General features: G+C 40.6%; 1 protein-coding gene across 10 annotated transcripts in view; it reads right to left on the bottom strand.

Moving 5' to 3' along the window:
- ERC2 (ELKS/RAB6-interacting/CAST family member 2) overlaps positions 1-21,903 on the bottom strand; it is an 890,290-nt gene that overhangs the window by 182,536 nt on the left and 685,851 nt on the right. For 8 of the 10 annotated variants that reach the window (XR_003047987.1, XR_003047989.1, XR_003047988.1 and 5 more), the window contains one exon: positions 11,619-11,753. Coding sequence is in view for 7 of the 10 variants with exons in the window: in XM_025050722.1 (XP_024906490.1) it covers positions 11,619-11,753 (135 nt within the window). In the remaining 3 variants the exon portion in view is untranslated. Of the gene's footprint in view, positions 1-1,905; positions 3,446-9,196; positions 10,675-11,618; positions 11,754-21,903 lie in introns of those variants that run through there. The other 2 variants (XM_025050725.1, XM_025050724.1) reach the window with 2 other exon arrangements.

Raw genomic sequence — 21,903 nt, 5'->3', positions numbered from 1 at the left:
TGGAGAAATATATATTTTCTCATTCATTAAACTTTCTTTCAGTTCCTGCAGAAAAGAAAAGTAGATGTCCTTTTTTATGCTAATAAAGAAGGACATCACAAATGGGTTTCAAGGGGTCTACAACCCCTTGAAGTCCAATGCAGAATGTTGTGGGTATGTGTGCAAGTATATTTCTCTGGATGGAGGCCCTAGCTTTCATCATAATGTTCTTGACCCCCCGAGTCACTGATAGGAAAACTCTAGACACAGAGAGATGCTATGATTTGCCAGTCACAAAACAAAAGGCTTTCCCTAAAATGTAACTGACAGCCCCTGCTGCCCACTTCTAAATGGCTGTAAAATCACTTTCCAAGGAGATCGTTTATTTCATTTTGCATTTAAAACCCAATAACACATATACATTCAGTTTGTTTCAAATCTATTCATACAAGGTTTTAAACTTTAAAAAAGAAGGAAAGAAAGAAAAAAGCCATTGCCACAAAAATCTACCACTATTTTCTTAACAGTAAAATGCGGTCTAATGCAAATCACTTTTAGCAAATTAAATATATTAAAAAGTGGTAATTAATTATGATTGAAATGGACAGGAATTGTAGCTTGAAAATATACACTGCCAATATCACTACTGTGCCTCATCCACCATAGGAATAAAAAGGAGCTCCCAGATGTCGAGGGTTATTAAAAACCAGATGTTGAGATCGACGTCTTGTATGCTGGTGAATAAAGTAAAGAAATATGACAGTCCAATATAAACTTTGCTAACATTTAACATGGCAGAAATGTGGATAAATTCCTCTAGTGAACTCAGAATATTATGCATTTTTAAAAAACGTTTTAGTTTCTAAAATTTAAAGTTTTAAAAAGAAAATAGAAAGGGAAGTGGTGACTATTTCTGGTCTCTAATCTTCAAAGCTTAAACATGAATTGACCCTAATCACCAAGTGATCTGGGTCAGAGTGAGTGTCTGCTTGGGGAATAAAAAACAAAAACGCAGGAGCTAATCAGAGAGGGAGCTCCAAGTACTTCCAAACGTTCGCAGCTGTTCTACTACTGCACTGTCTGAATCTCTGCATTAAAGTATTAATTTATTCAGCAACCTTACCAAACACAAATGTAAATTTGGGGACCAAAAAATAAGAAACAGGTATCACTTGATCCCTAACTTCACGCTAAGTTATTTAAAACTACTTAGAGCTTTAAAATGTATCCCTCAGTCCTGAAAGAGCTTCTGTTCTCTCTTCCTATTTCTGTTTCCAAAGCAACTTTGCAGTGTCTGCTCTGGATGCTGCTTATTGTTTGCTCCTCTGTGTGTCCTTCGTGACTGATGGCTATGCCAGGAGTTGCCAAAATATCTGGATGGGAATAAAGCCTCTAGTCCATCAGTCATCCAAGTGCCTTTGTCCAAAACATCTGGGGATGGGAACATCCAAGGTGAGCTGAAGCTCAGAGCACAATGACCACAAAACATAGCAAATTTTAAAGAGAGGAAAGCTTAACTATCAAATAACCTCAGGATGTATCTATGGCTCCACAGACGATATGAAGCCTTGATGGCAATTCTGAGTTCCAGATGCTGTGTCCTACTGGGATTCTCTAAATACTGAGATAAAACAAAATTCCTCACCAGATGGGCCACTAACCGGCAAAGGTCTGAGTCACTGCTGACAAGACAAGAGGCTCGCTATTGTGGGGGGCATTTATTAACTCCAGCAAATAAGCTCTGGGAAGAATTCTATAATCTGATATGATAAATGGCCTAGTGTAAACCTTTAATTGGTCTCTATTTTGAAGTATTAGGTACAGCTAGTAGGCAAGCCCCAGCCCATCACTGGACTTTTTAAAACAAAACAAAACAACAACAACAAAAAAACACCTGCAATTCTCTTTAAGTTTATAGCCAGCTTTTTTATTAAAATCAGAGAACAAGAGAACCTTACTGTCACACCTATCCTAGCTGGAAATGAGAGTTAAATTATGGAAGTATAACCTTCAAATCAGCCCGCCTCTGTGAGAAATCACTTTTTCTGCCAGGAAGTCCATCTTTGCTTCCTTGTGGGAAGAGATGTAAGGAGACTGTCCTGGTTATAAAAGGGTCTGGTATAGATAGTCATCAGATCCACCCCTGCCTTTATTTTAGTTCATGGCTTCTCTGACACTTTCTGAAAACTTCAAGCCCCAGAACTCAGCAAACTTAGGCCACACAAGTCACCAAAGCAGGAACACGGTGTGAGATTTACGACGTGCCCTGCACCCGGGCTGGATCAAAGCAACCAATCTTGACATATTCACCTGAAGGCTTGGCCAGAGCTGGGAAAGACAAAAGCATGTGTAAAGGAAAACAATGGGTGTGAGCCTGGAAAACAGGGATCCTGAGCCTTGACAAGGCACTAGTAAGTTTCTCTCAGCGTTAAGTCTAAACCTTCGGTGCGAAGGCCTCTCATTGGTGTCTTTCACTTCTCCTGCCTCCTGGAATGTATACAGCCCTTCGATAGATCTTTGTTCAGATGATGAGGTCAAGAATGGCTGTAAAACTCTTACATGATCTGTATTTGTTACAGACTGTGGGGCCCGTATTCAGATGAGTTTCTCCAAAGAATAGGAAAATTCTATCCAGTTTCAGATACACCGTTGGTGCTCTGTTTAAGTGTAAATATTAGTTTATTTCTGATCTGGACTAGAAATCAGCCAGCAAGTATTAGCACCTGCTCCAAGTTAGAGAGTGTAACATCTTCCTTGTTTCTTCACTGTGTTCTCACCACAGCCTATGACGCAGGTGTCATCAGGCTCTTTGTACAGATGTGGAAAGTAAAGCTCAGAGAGAAAGTTCAGGTAATTCACTGAAGGACACCCGGCCAGGAGTTTGGAGCCAGGGTCAAATTCCAGTCTATTTGACCTCAAAGGTATAACTTTCCAACATGTGAGCTGTGGAGCTACAGAAAGAAGAGCTCGTTTTGACCTGTTGGTTCTGTTTATCTCAGCCCTGAAGTACTTTGGACTCCGCACTGCCTCTTTCCAAACTGTTGAAGATCCCGGTTGGAGTTGGGTGGTACAATTTAGGTTGGGTCTCCCCAACTCTTGGAAGAGAGAGAAGCTCACATGCAACAGCATGTGTCCCTTATGTGTGCATGTCATCAGCATCCAAATAAATTTCAAAGTCTCTGAGGAAAAAGGCAGCACCTTCAGTCCCTTCACACTGTTTCCCAATGTCTCAGATCTGGAAACTTAAATATTTCCAAATGTGTGAGTCTGTGAGGCTTGGTTCTTGTTTTCTGAACGACTCGACTCCTCTGAGAGGGAATGCTGCCTGGGTTCCAGAGTTCTTTAAGGTTGCCAAGATTGTGTTTACTTGTTTCTCCGGAGAATGGCTCCTTCCCCCTTGTCACTACACCAGTACCTCTCTGGCTTATTCTTCTAATCCCAGTTGGTGAAAGCCGAATGTCACTGGCTGAGGGGAAACATGATGAGAGACTTCCATATTTTACAAGATACACTGGGGTGTTTTTCAAGGTAGAGGCAGAGAGTAAGCCTGTGCAGCCTGGGTTGGTTATTCTCAGCACATTTGCCACACAAGGATACCCCGAGGACTCAGCCATCTGAGTCTTCTTCGTAAAGCCACTCAAAACACTATAAAGGCTTGGGGAGCTTTCCTCTTCACTTCTAATGCAGCATCTTTAGGTGCTTTCTCAGTTTTTGGACCATAATTATAGGGCATGTTGCGGAAACTAGTTTTCCATTTCCTCTAAGCAAAAATAATTTTGACAAACCAGTATTTGGTGCACAGCGCCAGCTCTCTCAGCTGAAAGATATAAGATACTCAGCTGAAGATGGAAATGTTGGAGGGCCCTACACTGGCCAACAGTATTGTTTTGGAGCCCAAAGTCAACATCTGCTAAAAACTGAGCCATTGCCAGATAGCTATAAAAAAAAGGGGTCGAGGTGGAGACAGGCTTTATTTTCACTCCCTCATCCATCAGTCATTAACGCTTGGCTTTGTTAACACAGTGAAAATCGTGTTTTTAACATAGCTCTGGTTCTGCCATTTCTTGGCTAGTGGTCAACTAAATCCTCTAGCCTCTTGACTCTTCATGCCGTCAGTTGCCTCAAAAAGAAAATGGGATAATATCCTGACCCTGACACTTCGTAAGGTTGTCACGTGAATTAAATTGGAGAATGTAAATTAAACCATTCTGTAGATGGTACGAGTGTATACAAACATAACTAGACATATCACACCTGTTGGTAGCATTTGATAGATTGTTACCTATTTTACACCAAATTATTTGATTTTGCACTAAGGCAAAGACAAAAGGGTGCATGCGAAAAGGACCTGATAGTGTATAAAACCATCTTTAGACATTTGAGCATCTCTGGGCTGTTGGAATCTAGAGTTTATTCAGATCATTACTATTTAGATGCTGAAACAATTTCAGAACACTACCGATCTGCAAGTAAAGTAGCTTTTAGAACTCATGTGTGTGCTGTGTACATTTAAAGGATCTTTCCAATCCTCTTTCTTCCGCCGTTCCATTATCTCAGAGTGTGGCGAGTGCCTGGAGTGTGCAAGCCAAACGTGATCTTTGTTACATCAGTTTAAGAAAAAAAGAGAGGCAATATGGTATTTAGCAAGAGAAAACGGACTTCCCTGCTTCGAGACATTTCAAGGTTGGCCACCTCCTTTCAATGGGGGAGCCAAATGTACTGCCTCATAGACAAATGTGACTGGATTAAAGCAGCAAGTTGAAAAGGAATCACCCCTTGGACGTTGCCAAGAAAGGTTACCTCTACAAGCTGGGGAGTGCAGGCTATGTCTGAAAACACGTTGACTCAAAAGATACTGCAACAAATCTCTTCATGAAACTCTAGTACTGCAGACAAGGTTTAAAACAAAGAGTAATCGGTAAAGCGGAGGGGAGGGTGGTGAGGAGGAGGGGATGAAGTTCTCCAAAATAGAGTAAGACTGGAATTTTCAATAGGCTGAAATCTCCTGCAAGGAAAAATCCTTTTCTAACAAGAGGATCCTGATGCATTAACCGGCTCTGCCTTTTTCCTGTACGTGAAGACCCTATCTGGCAGTGTTTATCAAATCATGCCCTCGTGTGCTTACATGTAAGGAATTAACATCATACCCAGATTAAAGAACTTTGGCAATAGCAATAACTTGCTCGTCTGCAAAGCCAGCTTCCCAAAGACTGTGTGTCACCCCTGCCTCCCGTCCTCTTCTGTGGCTTGTAATGGTTGGGTGAGCATGTAACTGCTCGTAGAGAAAGGAGCAGTTAAATACCTCCCATAACAACAGTTAGACATCTGTTCTCATTTCCTTCTTTACCTGTGGCCTCACAGAGAGCCGTGATAGGGTCATTCCAGAATTCTTACTCTTAAACACAAGCAAACAAATAAACTGCAACCTTTCTTTCCCAATGGTGAAAAATCACATATACCTTCTGGCTCGTGTTTTAGTAGCTTTGGGGGATTTTTAGTAGTCTTTGAAGGATAAAGAAAGTGATATCCGAGTTATCTATTTCAAGTACTTAAAAAATTTGTTGAGTTTTAAGCACTATATCTTCCAATATACTTATGATAAAAGGAGTATCAGAAAAGAAAGAAGTAATCGCAAGAAAAAAAAAAGCAAAACAACTCGTAACATTGTGTGGTGATGGATGTTAACTAAACTTATTCTGCTAATCATTTCACAATATATACATACACCGAACCACTACGTTGCATATCTAAAACCAATACATTGTTAAATGTCAATTATACCTCAATTTTTAAAAGTTAATTAATTAAAATGGAAATTAATTAAAAAGGAAAAAAAAGAGGCAAAGTGGTTCACAAGATTTATTTCGAAATGCGTTCTAAAATTTCTTTGGCCCTGATTGTGGCACGACTGGCCCAAGACTGGGAACAGTTGAAATCGCTGAATCCTTCTCCCATCCAATAAACATTAGCCCAACAAGAGGCTTTTTCATAGGTTTTTGAATTGGATGGCTTCATCCTTACATAAAGCCAAAACTCAAGGCTTCTTTCAAGAAGGGGGCCATGAAATTAGATTTGCAATGCAAAAACTCTGTTTATCTCTTACTCTGGCAAACTTCAGCCATACTAGGTTGGATGGGAATCTGATATTAAAAGCCTAACACATGTAATTTTTCTCATTAGGTTACTGTCATGAAGAACTAAAAATTTGTTTTTTCACTTGTCCTGTAACTATACTTTTGTAATAAGCCCTGATACGTGGTAAGTTTTCTTTTATATAGGAAACATGAAAATGTTTTTACACACATGCATACATATGTATATGTAATGTATATTCAAACATGCACTCTGGGGAAGTTAGGGAGAGAAATTTCTAGTTAAACATGATCTTGAGAAATTCTTCCATATGTGGAAAAGTCCTCAGTTCATCTGACATATAGCGATACATACATATATACACTCAGGACACTATGTATACATTTATCCCACATTCATTTAACCTCAAAACATAAAATAAATTCTTTTTTCCTCCCTAAGCAAAAGCTAGGAATAACAACTCTATATACAGAATCCATCTTCTGGGGGCAACAGAGCAAGTTAAACCCCTCATCTGTTTGTTAGAATTCAAAGCGCTGCACTTTGGCTAATCTGTTGGTGAAAGTGCAAGGAAAGCAGGGCATCAATCACAGACCCCTGTCCAGCATTTCACAGAGAAGGGCGGAGGGTAAGGGGAGAATTCAAGGACCTCGAGTTGGCTTTCTGAGAAGTAACAGGGCTTGGGGATGAGCTGCTACGACTGCTTCGTTTTCTTGGTGGACAGCGAGACTCCACCAACTCTTTGGCCAAACATAAAATGCGAGCCCCTGGGAGGAGGAGGAGAAAAGCAGGGAGGTGGTTTACCACACAGATCTGGGGCCAAAAAACACATGGGGCTCGCAGCTACCATCTCGAAGGAGACCTGATTGCAGAGGTGGCTGAAAAACCCCTTCCTGTGGTAATGCTCTGCAAGACACTGACTAATTCTGACAGCAGGTACCCCAAGGCTTAGGTGTGTGCAATGTGGACAAGGGTCGGGGGTGAGAGGGTAAGAACTTCGTGTTTATTTTCTGAGCTAACTCTACCTTATGGCTCTTTTGCCTGTAGGAAGAGGGAAGAGGGAACATGTTTAGGGATCAGAAATCTCAAAAGCAAGGTAGCAAGGGCTGTAGCCTCTTTGAAGCAGAGCACGGGTACAGTCAACTTGGGTGGGGTCACTGGGATCATTTCATTATATCTTAATGTATAGTCTCTACATCTATCCCATGATCACTAGCTTGAAAAGAAGGCCAAAAATAGCTGTGAGTTCTTTAGTAACCAAGTAATTTGATGGCTTATGGCAAAATGACATGTGTCACAAACAGAAATCTATGGGAATTTTCAACAGAAAATGGAGACATTCAGTGCTCTGAAAGATGTCCAGTAGTATAAACTCATGCCTTGGCTGAAAGCCAACATGTGCCAGGACCACACGACCGGGAGCAGCAGAGAAGGGACCAAAGACCACTATTTACATCTACAGACAGATTTTGGAAATTGCCACGTGGAGTGGCTAATATTTAGGACTAGGGTAATCAATTTTCTAGGAATAAATTAGCAGCATGGACTCCTAAAGTTAAGGATGCAAAATGGAAAACCCAGCTTCTGCCATAAGAAGGTCATTACCCAAAAGCACTCCCAGAGCCCTGGCTGCTCTGATGGAAGTCCCCAGTCGAGTGAAGCATCCTTTACTTTGCTCTGGGGGCCTGGCTTATACCAGGTCCTTGGGTGTGCAGAAGCTCATAGGTGAGTGAACAAAGGAATGTGAGTCCTGGCACTCCACTGCCAACGTCCCTCTATAACTAGAGCGATTCCCCCGCCATCTCCGTGCCATGCTCTCCACTCCTTGAGCTTCTCACTCTGGTGATTACACGGCAGTGGAAGAGTTGCAGGAAATCACACGTTGTTTAGCACGAGGATGGCAGGAATAGAGAAGAATAACAGGGAACAGGGAAAATTGCTTCAAAACTCCACCTATGATTAAAAACACTGCTGGAAATTAGATCAGCCATGTTTTAAACTGGGTAGTCTCTTTCTTCACCTGATACTCTGAGAACAGTATTTCTCAGAGCACAGATGTTAGTAGAAAAGAAAAGAAAAAAGATTCTATGATCAAATAAGTCTGGGAAATGCTGGATTAAATAAAATTGGAAAGCTTTCTTTCTTATACGACTTTTTAGATCCTTTGATCTGCTAATTGCACCAAGACTCTCCAAGATTCAGTCATAATATGCAGCATTTTCCCAAAATTCTTTGCCCACTGAATCTTTGTTTCACGATTTTCCTCATGGGACTAATGTTCCACAAGTTACTTAGGGAAATGTTAGTCTAGTCTTATAACCCTTGAATTCAGTTTCTCCTAAGGAGAAAGCAAAATCATAGTAAAGGAGGGAGAGACTGGAAAGAAATGGAGACAACAAAAAAAACAATCTAATTCTGCAAACTTGGTAATACTTTACTTGAATTTCCTAAGAAAAGTGAGTTTCTCTGGAAAAGTAGCAAAGTAATTGATTTTTTAAATATTTTTTCGTTTTCATGTTCTGTTCTCAATAAATCTCAGGAGACAATATCACGTAGCCCCTCTTCCAGAGGACATTGTTGGTCAACCCTCGGGGCCACAGGAAAGTCAGGGCTGGAAGATTCATGGGAAGAGAATCAGGAATTGCTGAAGGAGACTGCTCTCTCCCCTTTAAGTCAGTTTAGTTAACATGGGTACATTATGGATATTTATTTCAAATTTCATCCAAATTCATCATTTATAATCTAATATTGTCACATACTGATACGAAGCTGTCATTTACTCCTAAGAAATAACTTCACTCCATACATATTAGTATATATGCTTATGCAATTATGTGTAGAGTTTATAATCAATTGGGAAAGATTTCCTAGCCTTTCAAGACTGTTACATTGTGGGACTTGGATTTATAACAACTCACATGTTGATATATGAGTTGTTGATGGTTATGAATCTCAATCTCCAGTACAGGGGAGAACATCATTGTCCAGACCTGGGACATCTAGTTAAAAAGGGCAACCAGCCCAGGGGATCTTACCATCTCTATCACTGGAGTCAGCCTACTCATACCAGGGTTCCTTGCTGAGCTCTCCTTCTCTAATTGAAAGAGTACAGCACAGGAGCCTTAAAGCTTTGTGACTCCAATTTAATACCACAAAATTATCCTGGCCTGGGATACTTCACTTTCATAGTGAACCTATTGCAGAGCAAGTTCCTAAGTCATGAGCTCCTAATTAAGTTATAATTACCTTTTATCTGTGACATTTTGATTGACATTTTGATGATCCAGAAGAGAACTGAATGGGATATCAGATGACCTGAATTTTTGTCCTAGGACTAGACAGCAAATGCCCTGAAGATAGGAGTTCCGTCTTATCCATCATGCTCTTCCCCAAGTCCAGCATAGTGGCTGGCATGGAATATGTGCTCCAAGTATTACTTGAATGAGCAAATAACCAGCAGCATGACTCTAGTCGAGTTCACCCCACTTCTCTCAGGGCCTGGATTGCTCATCTCTAAAACAGAATGGGGCTGTCTGCCTCTATGTCCATGGGTTACTTAGAGTGGTCACTGAAATGAAGGATGTGAAAGTCATCACCATCTTCCTAACAGTAGCAATGAGAAAGGTGTATCAGAGGTCCTGATGACATATCTTAGCCAGACACTCCTCAGGGAATGCTAACTCTTCTGGAAAGGGCGCTACCCCTGAGCCATGATTTCTGCCCTGTGACAACCTCTAGTGTCAATGGACAAACATAAGAGGGTCAACCACGGAGGCAAGTACTCTAGTTTATAATTGAAGACCTCTGGAAAAGTAGCAGGAGACAAGCTTCTGTAAGAAATATCATTCACAAGGCAGATACATTTGACCTGGTGCCCTGTTTCTAGCAGGACATATTAGCATATGTGTCTGTGATGAAACAAGCCTGTTTGTTATCTCAGCAGGTCCTTTTATGACCCACTCCCCCAATTTGGCTCCAACTCCTTTTTTCTGCCCCTATAGTGCTTTTGATGGCCTCCTGGCACCAATAAAACCTCACACTCAACCCTCTTGAGAGAAGGTCAAGGAGCAAAGGTAAGGACCAAGAAAGAGAATGAAGAGATTTGGTTAGCAAGAAGCCAGGTATATTGGGGCAAGTGAGTATAGGGGAAAGGGGGTGGTTGTAAGGGATGAGGATTGAATAAATAAAACCAAATCAAACTAAAACCACAGGCATACAAGATAAAGATATAAAATTAATATCTCCTTCCACTTTGCTGATATCCAAATTGAGAACCATTTTTGAGAGCTAATCCCATAAACTGGTGCCTTTCTGCACTTGGCTTCAGAAATTGAGATGTCCTGTGTGAACACTCTGCAGCATTGAAGTCTCTGAGGGCAAATGCTTCCAAGTACAAGAGTAAGGCCAAGCTAGGGGTAGGGGCAAGGGTCCTCCTGGTTGGAGCTACCTTACTGTACATCTCCAGGGGGCCCTTCTTATATTGTGTACTATATTAATGGCTCCCGCAGAAGTTGTACTTCTGGTAAAACATCTTTAAGACTTGGAATCTTAATTTCTCCTTTAGGATGCTAGTGACTTGAGGTGAAAAAGGAAAAGAGCCATCTGAAAAAAAAAAGGTTTAGGAGCATAATAAGCACCCCTTCCTCCAACAGATAATAAAACCCCTCTTCAAACAGGTAATTCCAGTAAGTTCTCCCCTCACTTATTCAGAAGTGTATAATAAAGGCATTCACACATGTCCAGATGAGTCTATTCCATTACCTATGCCGCCATCCCTCTCAAAATTTATTGTATAAGTTACATTAGGATCATAAAAAGGTCATAGCGTAATAAAGGAGGAAATACTCCTAATATTGACTATATTACCCTGCCAGTTTGCATTTAATTATATAATTTCCGTGATATTCACTTTCAAGAGTTTTAATACTAAACACTGTAAATAGTTTTCGCATTTGGTGGGTGAATGCAAATATTATTGAAAATCATGAGAGATTTTTGTTTTTGTCAATCCATCTCTTTACTTGTTTTATTATTCAAGGGAGAAGATAAGGTCCACAATAAATAAACCGGACCCCTTGACTTAAGTGGCCAAAAGGCAGGCAAAACTGATTTATCCTCATGTTGTTTCACTCCACTGTTAATTTGCACAACTAAGGAATTTTCTAGGAAAGTGCTGTGCAAACTCAAAGCTTCTCTGGTTGCCAAGCTCATGGAAATAAAGTGCTTTCTCTTAAAATTCTGAAAGAGACATTCCAGAGTAACCTACCATTAGATACAGAGCCAGCAATAGACTACATATCTGTGAAAGAAGGAAGGGAGGAAAGAAAATGCATAACATAAACAAGAACAGACAAAACCTTAAAGAGGAAGGAGAAAGGAAAACATTTAGATTGCCTGACTGATGGAAATAAATACCAAAGCTATTAGTTTCAGTTCAAAGAACGTATCACTTTATGCTGTTTATTATTTCTTGAGGATTATTTATTTTATCTTAAAATATCCAAAGGGTAAAAGGGGTCCTGGAGGTAAGCGGCAATGAAACTGACCTGGTCGGGAGAGGGCCTGTGATTGGAATGCTGCGACCTCCCAGGAGATCGGTGGTGGTGGTGATGGTGGTGGTGGTGGTAATGGTGGTGGTCCTCATCGTAGTTGTCCGCTATCAGCTTCATTCTGTTCTGGGTCTGTGCAGAACAAAAGCCAGGGAGATTCAGGAGCTAGACCAATCAAAGAGAGTCAGGGCACAGTTGTAGCACCTATAGGGCTCCTTTGTTCCTAATCCAGAAGTTTTAATTTTTAGTCAAATTGAAACTTAATGAGGAGTGCACCATGCCATATGCTTTAGTGAAAAAGGCTTTGTCACATCCTTGAAGCTACTTTGTCCTTGAATCTGCATTTGTAGATGTAAGTGGACTTCCCCCATGTGATTTAAAAGGGGGAAAGAATGGATATATGCTAAGGTGCTTCGTTTTTACATTATCAAGCAATCACAGAGATCCAGAGTAAGCTTGCAATCACAAACTGCCAACAATCACATCCTACACTCTAGAGCAAGCATGAGAAGTAAGCCCTGGATGAAAAGATGGAAAAGGGCTGGGTGGACACACAGAACTACAGACAAACAATGGTCTTACAGGACAAGGCAGAGAAATCCACTCAAAAGCTGCCAAATGCAAAAATACTAATGGAGATGGTTTGTTGCTACGATGACTTCTAGTGAAGGAGCACTCTATGGATGTTTTAACTGATATAGTTCTTTGGGGAAATTGAGCAAAAGGAGCAAAGTTAATGGAGAAGAGCTGACCACTCCAATTCACTCCCCACTGTTTGTCACATGAGGCAACGAGGTGTCACAGTTAAAAGAAGTGTTTAGGGCCATAGAAATGTTTTATTGTACTGTTTTATTATGCAAGGCAAGAACATATCAGTGATGAACTGAACTTATAAGATCGGAGGATCTAGAAAAATGCCTAAAGACCATGGAAAAAGGCAGATAAAAATACCCAGCCCAAAGAGCAAGGAAATGTAGAGACTACAAGTGTGGGTTTAGAGATAAGACTGGATTCAAGTCCTGTTCCACCTCTTTTGTGGTTATGGGGTCTTTTACAGTTACCTATTTCTAAGCCTCGATATCTTCGACTCTAAAATGGGAATAATAGTGCTTCCCTCCCTGGGGTCCCTGTGGGCAAGTGCTATGATAAACTTCAGGTGCCAGTTATGGACCTGGCACATAATGTCTTACAATAAAAGTCTAATGCTGTTATTATTATTAATATTGTTGTTGCTTATTGTAAGTCACTTTTCCTTCTTAATAACGTGTTGCTTCCTGCCACATAATGTCTTACAATAAAAGTCTAATGCTGTTATTATTATTAATATTGTTGTTGCTTATTGTAAGTCACTTTTCCTTCTTAATAACGTGTTGCTTCCTTTTTCTGCGACACCTCCCCTAGCCACCTTCCCTCAACTCTAACTTCTGTATCTGACCCACAGCCTTTTCTGGACCTCACCCTTGAGGCCAGGTGATGCGTACCTCCTGCTTACCACCACTCTGCAACCATGAATTTATCTGTTCAGTCCGTCAGTTCTGTTTCTTTCCTCTGCCTCTCCCCAGAATTTAGCACAGGGCCTAGAAAATGTGGAGACACTATGCATGTTGCTGCAAAGAGTGACTGAAAGAATGAATGGGCCATGATTTTGAGGGATGCTGCCATTCTAGAGGCGAGCTGCACGTTTGTTTTCAGACAGGGAAGATCACTGAGAATTGACATCTCATAAATTGCCATAACGATCTCACTGGTAGTTCGAGATGGCTCGAGATGACCATGAGCCATCAGCACTTTAAGACAGCTGGAAGTCAGAGGCTGGCAGGGACTAATCAGTTGGAATTTTATTATGTATATAAATAATACTCTGATAATAATTCTGGACCCAATGTAGTGTATTTTTTGTAGTATTTTTAATGTAAAGTCTAACCTATCCTTGAAACTTTCCTAGGAGGAAGTATTACTATTTTATTTGCAGTTAGAAAATCAAGGCATAGATTTCAGCCCTCAGAGTTTTTTTTCTGGAGATTTTCTGGGTCTTCTCTTTTTTAATCTCTAGGCTTTTCTCATTGCCATGCTGCTAGCAAAAATGGCAAACAGCTGAACAGGTAGAAATAACTTTCCCATAAATATTTCGGTTCTGTTAAGTTTTGGAAACACCTCACATCCCAATTCCACCTGCCAAAGGATGTCTCATGATTTACTCACTCCATTTTTTAAAATGTGTATAATATTTGAAAGGCCCCAAGAGGATGTAAAAAAAAAAAATGCATTATATAGATGAAAACAAAATTAGAGGAAAAGATCCACCTAACAATGAAATTAAAAAGTCCTGGGCAACCTTTGGCAGCTGATAGCATTTCCATTCTTCACATGTTCACTTAAAGTATCAGAAGACCCAATGGACAAGTTATGTTCTGTGAGAAACAGGTCAGTGGAGCTGTTGTGGACCAAGTACTGAGATTCCCCTTATTTGGCCTACCATTGTACAGAAGATTCTAAAATTCAGCATTCCCATAAAGTTCCAGTATTGTCGGGAGCCTGTACTTTTGAACTTGTGAACTAATAAACCTGGAATTGTGTCTTCTAATAGAATTCTGGGTGCCTAAAGGGAGCTGTAAGACCTGTTATGGTCAAGAAAAAAGAGACTCGCCCAAGAATGAACGATGGCGCCTAAATGAACAAATAACTGCTATTGTAAACAATATAATGTCCTTATCCTTTAGGGAAGCTCCTGTGATTTTATGAGATATTTTCTTACCAGTGACAAGCCTAAAGTTTCCTACCTTTGAACTGTATCCCATAAAAGAATGTACAAGCTAAACAAGATGCTATATGCAGTCCTAAATGTGTCTGCTGAAATGAGGTGTTGGAGAGTAGGCATGTCATGGGATAAAGACTGTAAATGAATGATGTCATCTTTCCAATTTGGTGCTGAAATATAAATAAACCATGTTGTTCATGTGAATACCAGATCTGGGGGAAATGTACACAGAACAATTGTGAGCGGAAGAGGCTTCTTTTGATTAGTCTGGGCGGGAAGAGAAGAGTGTGAAATGGAGATGAAAAATGAGAGTTTGGCCTGATATTCTAGACTACTTTTATTTATCTTGCTTGTAACACATCCCCTAAACTGTGATAGATTTCTTACAAGCTGGTTGCTGGTTTCCCCTTCTATAAAAAAGTTTGACCAACCCTGTTTGCTTAATTGTAAAATTAAAACGAATCTCTTACAAATGTTTTTTTTTTTTTTTAAATGTACACTACCTATCCTCATCACTACCCAATTATATTGGTTTCCTACTATTGATTTCCAAGAATGGTCTGGAAGGATAGGAAGCCATGAATAAAACTCCCTAGAAGTCATTGAAAAACAAGGATGCTATGTGTTCAAATAACGTCAGACACGTTTACTAGGTGATTTCATGCATGGTGGTTCACATCCCTGTAGCCATCAGATACATAACGTGTCTATCACAAAGCCTTAAACAGCAAATCTTATGGGCAGTCAAAAGTGAATTCCCAGGAAAACTAATGTGGAGTTGGAGAGGGACAGCTTTCCACAGCACACTGCACTTGGGAACTCATGGACTCATTTAGCGATTCACTGAAGCTCATTTTTATTTCCTTTTCAGTGTCTACCAAATGGCTGACTTGACACTCTCGCCTTCAGCTAACCATGTTATATTCGTTTTACTATATTATGTCATGACTGCTGAGACAAATCTAATCAGATTTCATTTTCTACTTCCTTTTCCTTCCAGGCACCACCTTATTTCTCTAGGGCAATAGGCTCTTAACAGCTTTCCTGTTGTACTCCCACCTCCCATTGAACAAAATCTATAGCCAGAGTGACATCAGATCCCACCACCCCCTGGCTTTAAGTTCCTCAGAGGCTCCCCACTTAGGAAAAGATACCTAGCTCCTCCACACTTACAAGGCTTTGGGGAGGTAACTGCTGTTCGCCTTCCAGCCTTGTCTCTCATTCCTCCTTTCCCCAGCCTTGGGACATGCTGTCTCTATTCCTATCATGCCCTTCATCCTCTATCTTTACCTAAGTTATACCCATCAGTTCTCCTGGTCTTAGCTTCAACACCATCACTTCCAGAACTGCCTTCCCTAAGCCTGCCTTCAGAAGGGATTAAGTCCTCTTCCGCTGCCTTCTCCAGAATCCTGTACCCACACCAGACCCCCTCTCATCACAGCACTTACGTGATAATCGTGCTTTCTTGGCTTTCTCTATCACTAGGTTGAAAATTTCTTGAGGTAAGCTTTATGTCTGAATTACCCTTGTACTCACCACTTCCACAGAGTGTGGTGTATAAATAGTGAGCAAATGTGTGTCGAATAGATGTATGAATGCACGGAGGAATGAATGGAAAGGGTACAGCTTACTTTGGAATATATGAAAGAGAAAATACACAATTAGCGCCTATGATGAGCCAGCTGAGTAAGTAACTCTTCATGTGATAGTTTAACTTTTCCTGTTGTATGTTTATTTTTGGTGGTTGTTGTTCTTGGGAATGTGGAGAGCAAGACAAATGAATAGTTGTAGCTGTTGGAAAAGTCAAACTGGTCTTCTTCAAGAAATGCTCCATTCTTTAGTAAAATGGATCCCATGAGATACTTCACTATATCTCGGAGTAATTGCCTCACTAAGAATAAACGGTATTGATGGTGTTAAGGGGTTCATTTCCTTACTATCCCCTAGCTTTTGGATGAGCAGCAGTTTTTAGAATACTTGTGTTAGCCAACCATGGGAAACTGAAACCTTCTCCATTAACTAAAATTCCTGATGAATACCATCTGTGAAAAGGTGCTATATATTCTATCTCTTTTGACATTTCTGAAGAGTTTATCCAAGGAGCTCTTGAAACAAAATGAAAATCTTTGATTGACTGGTAATAGACTCAATAGCTTAATGGTACTACATAGCTATAAAAGTGTAATATTAAAATTGCCTTTAAAAATATTTTAGCAAGGTGGCAATAACGAACTATGCTTTGATCAGTCATCTGGATCAAATTAACAATAAAACCCTCATGAATATGGTTTAAATAAGAAAAAATACAATAAGATTTGTTGCTATGGGATATGGAGATAATACCATACAATAGCAATTACACTTTATTCTATCAGATTTTCTTTTCTCCCTCTTTCCTGCCAGGAAAATCCGAAATAATCCAGAAGTTTTCTACTAGTCTTATTTCTGCCAAATCAGGGCCAGGTCAACAGTTCTTGTCTCTGAGTAAAAGATGGAGACACCAGACAACAAGTGGACAGTGAGGAGGGGAGGGATTTCCTGGACATCCACCAGGCCCACATGGCAATGAATCATAATCAAGTGGGGTTTGGGTTCCACTGCTTGGCTCACTCTTGGAGGACAAAATGAAGCAAGAGGATAAAGAAGCTATTAGGGGAATATGCACCGGGGAACTTTAAGGAAGTAAGTAAGAATCAGTGATGGAAAAGCTTCTACTGTGGACACTGCAAAGGAATTCCTTAAACACTCACCAAACTCCTGCAACCACAAAGACGAGTACAGTTATGTGCCAGGCTAAACGTTTGACCAATATGCTTTCACTGAATCCTCAGTTCTGAGAGAGCTATTCTTAGGAGCCCTCTTTTACAGATGAGAAAACAAAGCCCATGATTGCTCAGCTAGTAAATTGAGGAACAAGACTTAAAACCAGGTTTCTGATCCCAGAGTCCTACAGTAGTGATATGAAGGATAAGGTCTCAGGACAGATGCAGTGGACAAAGCAAAGATAAATAAGATATGAGGAAGTAGAGGACTGACTATAACACAGTAAAGGAAAGAAGCCAGGAAAAGGGTTTGATTTACATAAATGTCCAGAGGCAGAAATTCATTCTAGCTGAGGGCAGGGGCCTCGGATAATGCTCCATGGGTGAGATGCCCCTTGAGGTAAGATTTGAAAGTTGGCGTGGATATGAGGATAAGGAAAAGTGGGCTGGGAGATTCCATGGTAAATTCACTCTCTAATCACCTTAGGAGGAAAAGCAGATAAAAATGAGGAACTGGCCCCCAAGACATGAGAGGGATGTGTATATGTGTGTTGCTTTCTTCATTCCTTTATTGGATATGGGGAGGACAGAAAACATGTTTAAGATGATAATTCACTTTCTTATTGCTCAGAAGAACTTATCAACTTGGGTCATTTTTGAAGGAATTTAAGACAGACATAGCCATATGCTCATACATATCAAACTGTGACATTTCTGGGAAAATGGGCCAGTCTCTCGACGGCTATGCTTTTACAAATATCCATATAATCCACTGCTATTGCTTCGGTCCTCCCTTGAAAACTGGTCTGATCTCCCCCAAGTCAGTCAGCTAATCAGTACTACAGCCAAACAGAACATTGATGAAATTCTCTCCAACTTTGTTGAAGGTACCTCCCTCAGTCCTTATTTATAGACAGAAAATTAGTAGGTCACCGTGGAGGGTTTGGCTGCTATTTTTATACTTACTCATTAAGTACACTTATTTGATCTTAATTGTTATAGAGAATGTCACTGCCATTCCATGTTCTCTTGTTCTACTCTGGAGGTCACCTGCAGCTTGAATCGTAAGATGTGCTATTGTCTCCCCACCTCAAGCCCCTGCATTTCTCTCTGCCTGAGGTCTTCTTATGGCCAGAGGTGTAGGCTTGGCCAGGGAACAGGGCAGACCGGAAATGTTGGGGAGTTCATGCCCTCAGAACAACTCTCAATTTATGAGGGAGGGAGCTGATGAATAAATAACCAGCATCCTGGCACCTTAGTGTGACAGCACTATGGTGTATTCCAGAATCTCTCAATGGATCCTCAGCATGGTGCAGCCCTTGTTGACTATAACAGAAAGCTGCTCATAATGCACCTTTATCCATCTTTTCCCTTCCCTGTCTCGCTTCTCCATTTTTTCATCATGTTTCTTGGGGTTACCTCCCAAATAAACCACCTATACCAAATTATTGTCTCAGGGTCTGTTTTTGTGAGAATCTAACTAAAATCTTTGTTGAATAATTAACAAGTCTGTGTCTAACTTTTGCATAGGACTAAAATTCTTGTGCCTACCAGGCCTTTGACGCTCAGCTCTTGAGACTTCTCATCAACTACAGAGCTAGATCTCTCATCTTTCTTGGGGAAGTAACACAGGTCTGGAACTAATTCTTTTTCTGCCTGCCAAATATTCACTTTGAGACTCAGAATGAATCACTTTTCCATGAGCCTCTGTTCCTGTATCTATAAATGGGAGAGGTAGGGAAGAGAATGTCTTTAGCATGAACCAAGTTCCACATGGATAGATGCTAGTCTACTATTCTTATTCCTTATTTCACATTTTGTGTAGTTTTTTTTCCTATAAAATCAGGAGAGGGAAATTATCCTGGCAATCAACTTCCTATTGCCACTTTAGGAAACTGAGGAATTCACAAAAGGTTATGAATGACTGTAGCCAGGAGCATCGTCACTTCTGTTCTGTTACCAGCTGGCGTAACCCATGAGGGGAGAATTATTTGTAGAGAAAGAGTGCTATGTATTGTGCTGATAATTTGGAGATTAGGATCCTTAACAGTGGCAGAAAGAAGACTGACACTGTGAGATGAAGCAACCTGTAAACATCAACGATAATAGCCAATGCTTACCCAGCCCTTGCTATATGCCAAGCACAGCACTTTGCTCCTGTCATCTCATTTAGTCAGTCACACTGACCTTGTGATGTAGGCCAGAGGAAGCCCATTTTTAAAATCTTTAATAGCTGCTATGAAAAGGGCAGAAACTCATAAGAACCAAGAGTGACTCAACTATATATGACCTGACTATCACCTACTGGCAGAGGCTGTTAGCATCCTCACTTTAAGGATGAAGAAACTGAGGCTTAGATAAACTAAGAAAATTACCAATGATCACACAACTAGCATTTTTGGCACTATCATTCCAAAGCTTCCTATGGAAATACTATATCTTACTACTCAGATCTATAAGGACTGACCCCTTCATTAAGAAAAAAAAAAAAATTAAGATTGATCTGGAAATGGGCCCTGTCTTTTTAGACATTGACCCCAATCAGAGCTGAGAAGAAAAGCAGCTCACTTTGATTTTAAAGTTGTCTGTGAAAAAGATGAAACTCAGACATATTATAAAACTGTGATCAAGCTGTAAGGGAGTCGACATTGGTGACCTATCCTAATATAAGCTCCAAAGTTATTATCCACCATCTACAATAATTTTTAGTGCTCTAACCAACAAGACAGTTTCAAACCTAGGCTAACACATTAGCAACTACAGACAACCAAGGAATTTCTAACATCCTGAGCACCTTCCTTGGAGGTGGTAGGGTCTGGGGGGAAGGGGAGAGCCCTAGAACTTTCCACCACAAAGTTACTTAGTTAAGCATAGGCCTGTTTAATTAAGTAGTGGGCAGCACATGCTATACTTAGCTTTTAAACACTTGTAAAGTCCTCTTCATTCATTTATCTTACTTGTCACTGACAAGCTCTTCAAGGACTGTAACAGTATGCAGAGCATGAAGAGCCTGGGTAAACAACACATATTTTATGTGGAGTCTAAACTATTTCAACTCAGAGAGTCAATAGAGGGTCTCTGAAAAAATCCCAGACTCTCCTAATAACTAAGGATGCTTTCTGGGCACAGTCTATTACAAGTTTCTTTAGAAAGTGAACTTCAAAATAAAATCCTAATTTTTTAACTAAAAAAAGAAAAAAAGAAGAAGAAAGAGTAAAAGGGAGGTCGGCAAGAAATGATAGGAAGAAGGGAAGGAATAAAGGAAGGAAGGGAGGAAAAGAAGAAAAGAAGGAAGAGAGGGAGGGAGGGAGGAGGGAAGAAAGAAAAAGAAGAAAAGAAAAAGAGGCATTCAGACTCTAAAACTGTGCTGAAAAGGGAGGTAAAGTTTTCATTCATTCGATTCATACATTCAGCAAATATTTATTACCATTAGCTTAGGCAGAACTGGCATCACCAAATCATCTCCTCAACTAATAAATTAACAAAACCAAACTAAACAAAACAAAAAACACCTCAGGGCAGGGCCAAACAGAATTGGCCAACAGATTGGGAACTAACAGTGTGAGTGACTATTCTAAGGAGACCTTAAAGAGATCGAGTAACCCAGCAGCACCTCAGGAAGGGACAGAGTCTTATACAGTAAGGGCCAAGAAGAGAAACGTCCATATATCTGGTAAGCAAGATGATTTACAGGACAGTAAACAGACTTTTAATAGTTTTGGATTTACTTTAATATGTATTTGAATAAATTATAACAAGCATATCAAAGAATTCATAGAAATTATGTCATAGGGCATAGAAAAGATTGTAAAGGTGGTTCTTAAAATGACTGAAGCTTGAGACACCCTCAGCAGAAGAGCTAATCAACTAAGAGAGTGGACCGCGTTGCTGACAGGCAGAGACCAGAAATTCAGAGCAGCCCAGAGAGAACAAATGAGTCCCCTAGAACTATCAGAGGATAGAAGGACATTTTCCTACAGGGGCTTTTGACCTCAGCACAGAAATAGGAGCAAATAAAATCTGGGCCTGCTCCCAGTTCTGAAGGCGAGTGGAAGGGTATAAACCCAAGACTTCCTCTGCACCTCACCTCCTTCAAAACAAAACAAATGACAACAAAAGGAGGAGAGAAGGGAGAGTGTGAGCAATGCAAAACATGTGGTGGGGCTGCTGGCCTGTGCTAAACAGAGAGAACCCCAGGGAGTGCGGTGGTGAGACAATGAGGAGAGGTTTAGCAGGGTGGAGGGGGCCTGGCAGCTGGGAGAGTGAGAGGAAGACAGAAGGAGAGACAGCTAGGGCCTTGGACAGAGAACAAACCCCTCTCCCCAGCTGGTTTCACACTTGGGTAAAACAACTGGAGAAAATGTAAACATGCTCATTAGTAGTTTTCCAATCAGTTGAAAAACAAATGGAAAGGGAGAAATGGCAGTGGCGTGTCCCAAATACCAAATCTATGAAACACTCCCTCCGGCGTTGACCTTCTCATTGGGTTGCTTGTTGTGCCGTCTTCCCTCTGTTTGGATATCAGTGCCCTTACTAGCTTTATATGGGATACTCCAAACTTACCCTAACTAGGACCGACTTAGATCTCCATGGAAGGAGAGTCTGAGTCACATATTCCACTCTGGATAGAAGGTCTCCATGGACCCTCCCACAGACACACAAACAAGACAGACATATCATTCGCAGTTTCCCTCACATGCTCCTCCAAGCTGATATTCCCCCAGCACGCAGAAATGAAAACTCATTTATAACTACCACCTCT

This window comes from Pteropus alecto, unplaced genomic scaffold, assembly GCF_000325575.1.
Source record: "Pteropus alecto unplaced genomic scaffold, ASM32557v1 scaffold75, whole genome shotgun sequence".
In the NCBI taxonomy this organism is placed as follows: domain Eukaryota; kingdom Metazoa; phylum Chordata; class Mammalia; order Chiroptera; family Pteropodidae; genus Pteropus; species Pteropus alecto.
The sequence above is the reverse complement of the archived record's forward strand: the minus strand, read 5'-3'. Positions and strand labels throughout refer to the sequence as shown.